General features: G+C 47.9%; 1 protein-coding gene across 1 annotated transcript in view; it reads right to left on the bottom strand.

The window, feature by feature from the left end:
• Positions 1-2,031: 2,031 nt before the first annotated feature.
• Positions 2,032-2,601, bottom strand: part of LOC308366992 (gap junction gamma-1 protein-like) — a gene marked incomplete at both ends in the record, with an annotated part of 1,200 nt that continues 630 nt past the window's right edge. The window contains one exon of the mRNA XM_080840815.1: positions 2,032-2,601. This exon is cut by the window's right edge and continues 630 nt beyond it. Coding sequence (XP_080696941.1) covers positions 2,032-2,601 — 570 coding nt within the window.

The following is a 2,601-nucleotide window of genomic DNA, read 5'->3' as shown; positions in this document are numbered from 1 at the left end:
GCAAGGCGAACTTAATAGTACGTTATCTAGGTGAATAACTAACCGCTAAATGTATTGCTTTTACATAAGTCGGGCAGGTCACCTCGCTAGACGTCAGTTAAATAATGTCAGGCTATCTGTTAATTAAGTTCCTTAATGAATCGTCGTCGAATATAAGCTTGTAAACAACTACCTTACCAGCACAGGGGGGATTATAGGCAGGCTGTTAGTACATTGCTACAGTTTCTGCACCACCGTAATCAACTCCGACTGCAAATTCCCGCAAAACTTCCAGGCTTTCTTCTTCAAACTACCCTCCACTCTACATACGGGACATTGCACAAACTACGGAGTGTCAAATGGGACACGCGTAGCGGCCCTCGAATTTAAAACGTTTGCATTTGTCATCAATGGCAAAGACACCAGTGTTCTCTGAAACGGATTATTTATTGCTTCATATCTTAACAAAGATTTCAACATGCAACTGAACATATCGTACAAAATAACCCACCTCCATATATTTATTTAAAAAAAAACACCTTCATATATTTATTAAAAAACAACCAAAGAACTTGCCATCCCTGGCAACCCACACTGATGTATGTGTGAGTATGTGCGAACAACAAACACATCCTGTGCACAGTTCAGCAGTTCTTACATTGTTTTGGCACAGGCAAAGTACAAGAGAACAGGTGAACCGGTAGAACTGCTGGTCAAAACTGTGTCCAGTAAAAGAGTTCTTTATGAAGACCTGGAAACAGGAGCAACAGCTCCCCCTGCAGGACAAACTGTATGCAGCATGGAAAATTCAAAAGGGTCTACAAAACAACACATTTGTGTGTTAAAGTGTTTGCATCTGATTTATGTGACAATAGGTATATGTGTATGTGTATATTATTAGAAGGGTATGTATTTGTGAGTGTGTTGAGGGAAAGGGGGTGTATGTGGGGCAGGGGGTTGTCCGTCAATTTGAAAGTGTTTGTGTGTGAGCTGTCCGTATTTAGCACCTCTGCAGCATGTGGAACAGTATTACAGCTCCGGGGCTCTGTCACTTCACATCCACAATGCTGGAATTAGCATTAACATAGCATTAGCATAGCATGAGAGGCGTACCGACGGTGTTAGCATAGTGTGTGATCCACAGCTAAGGGCATTAGGATAGCATGAGATGCTAACAGCGGTGTTAGCATAGTGTGTGATCCACAGCTAAGGGCATTGGCATGATTTCAAACGCTCTTATTCGGAGATAACGTGGCATCTCATCCTCATAGATGGAAAAAGCATTCATATGGAGTCATATACATTGTGAGCGTTCGTATGGACTTATATACATTGTGAGCATTCGTCAGGAGTCATATACATGGTGAGCATTCGTCTGGAGTCATATACATCGTGAGCATTCGTCTGGAGTAATTTACATCCTGAGCATTACTGTGGAGTCATTTACATCGTGAGCATTCGTATATACTTATACATCGTGAGCATTACTGTGGAGTCATATACATCGTGAGCATTGGCGTACTGTTCTGTGAGTTTCAAGCTGGGGATGTTAGATTTAGCAAAACGTCTTAATGCACAACGAGAGAGCAAATGTTTGCTAAACATGGAAGGTGTGTTCACACTGACTCAGACCCACATAGAGGATGTTAGCGTTAGCATTGTCTCTGATTCACATAGAGGATATTAGCGTTAGTATCTCCTCAGAACCACATAGAGGATGCTAGCGTTAGCATCTCCTCAGATTCACATAGAGGATGTTAGCGTTAGCATCTCCTCAGACCCACATAGAGGATGCTAGCGTTAGCATTGTCTCAGATTCACATAGAGGATGTTGTGATTACTGTGGTTTGACATCAACAATAAAGATGTCACCCATAGACCCGTCTTAGATCCATGCAAGTCAGTAGTAGCATTGCCCTAGATCCACATAGAGTGTTAGTATTAGCTTTGTCTCAGATCCGTTAGCTGTAGCATCTCCTCTGATTTACATAGAGGATGTTAGCGTTAGCATCTCCTCAGATTCACATAGAGGATGTTAGCGTTAGCCTGGCCTCAGATCCACACTGATGGTTTTCCCTCATCTGATTGGCTGCTGATGCTGCTGCTGCCTCTGTCGCCTCGCCCCCCCCCAAGCTTGCCCCCGTTCCCTCGCTCCTTCTTCCTGTCTCTCCTGGCCCCTCCCCTTGCATCCTGCGCAGCCCCTCCCCCCCCGTGCTGTTCCTCCTGCGCAAGGTTGGCTCTGTTCTGCCTCGCCGCCATCTTGGCCTGGCTGTTCAGCTCACTGATTGGCAGCTGCTCCGGCTTCAGGCTATAGCCAGGGGGGGGCAGGGGGGCGGAGCTCCAGAAGGGGTAGCTGCCGTACCCCGCCCCGCCCCCTCCCGCCTCGCTGATAGGCACCCCCCCTCTCAGAGGGCTGAGGGGGAGGGCGTGGTCGGGCGGCGGGCGGGGGCGTCGGCGCACGTGCAGGATGTCCAGGATGGAGCCCAGGCCCAGGTGCAGCATCTCCCACAGGTTGAGCGCCAGGCAGAGCAGCGACACGCCGTACATGATGAGCAGGAAGATGGTCTTCTCCGTGGGCCGCGACACGAAGCAGTCCACGCTGTGGGGGCAGGGCGGGTGGGC

Source organism: Sprattus sprattus (assembly GCF_963457725.1).
Source record: "Sprattus sprattus genome assembly, chromosome: 6".
Lineage (NCBI taxonomy): Eukaryota > Metazoa > Chordata > Actinopteri > Clupeiformes > Clupeidae > Sprattus > Sprattus sprattus.
This window is presented reverse-complemented; position numbering and strand designations above follow the sequence as displayed.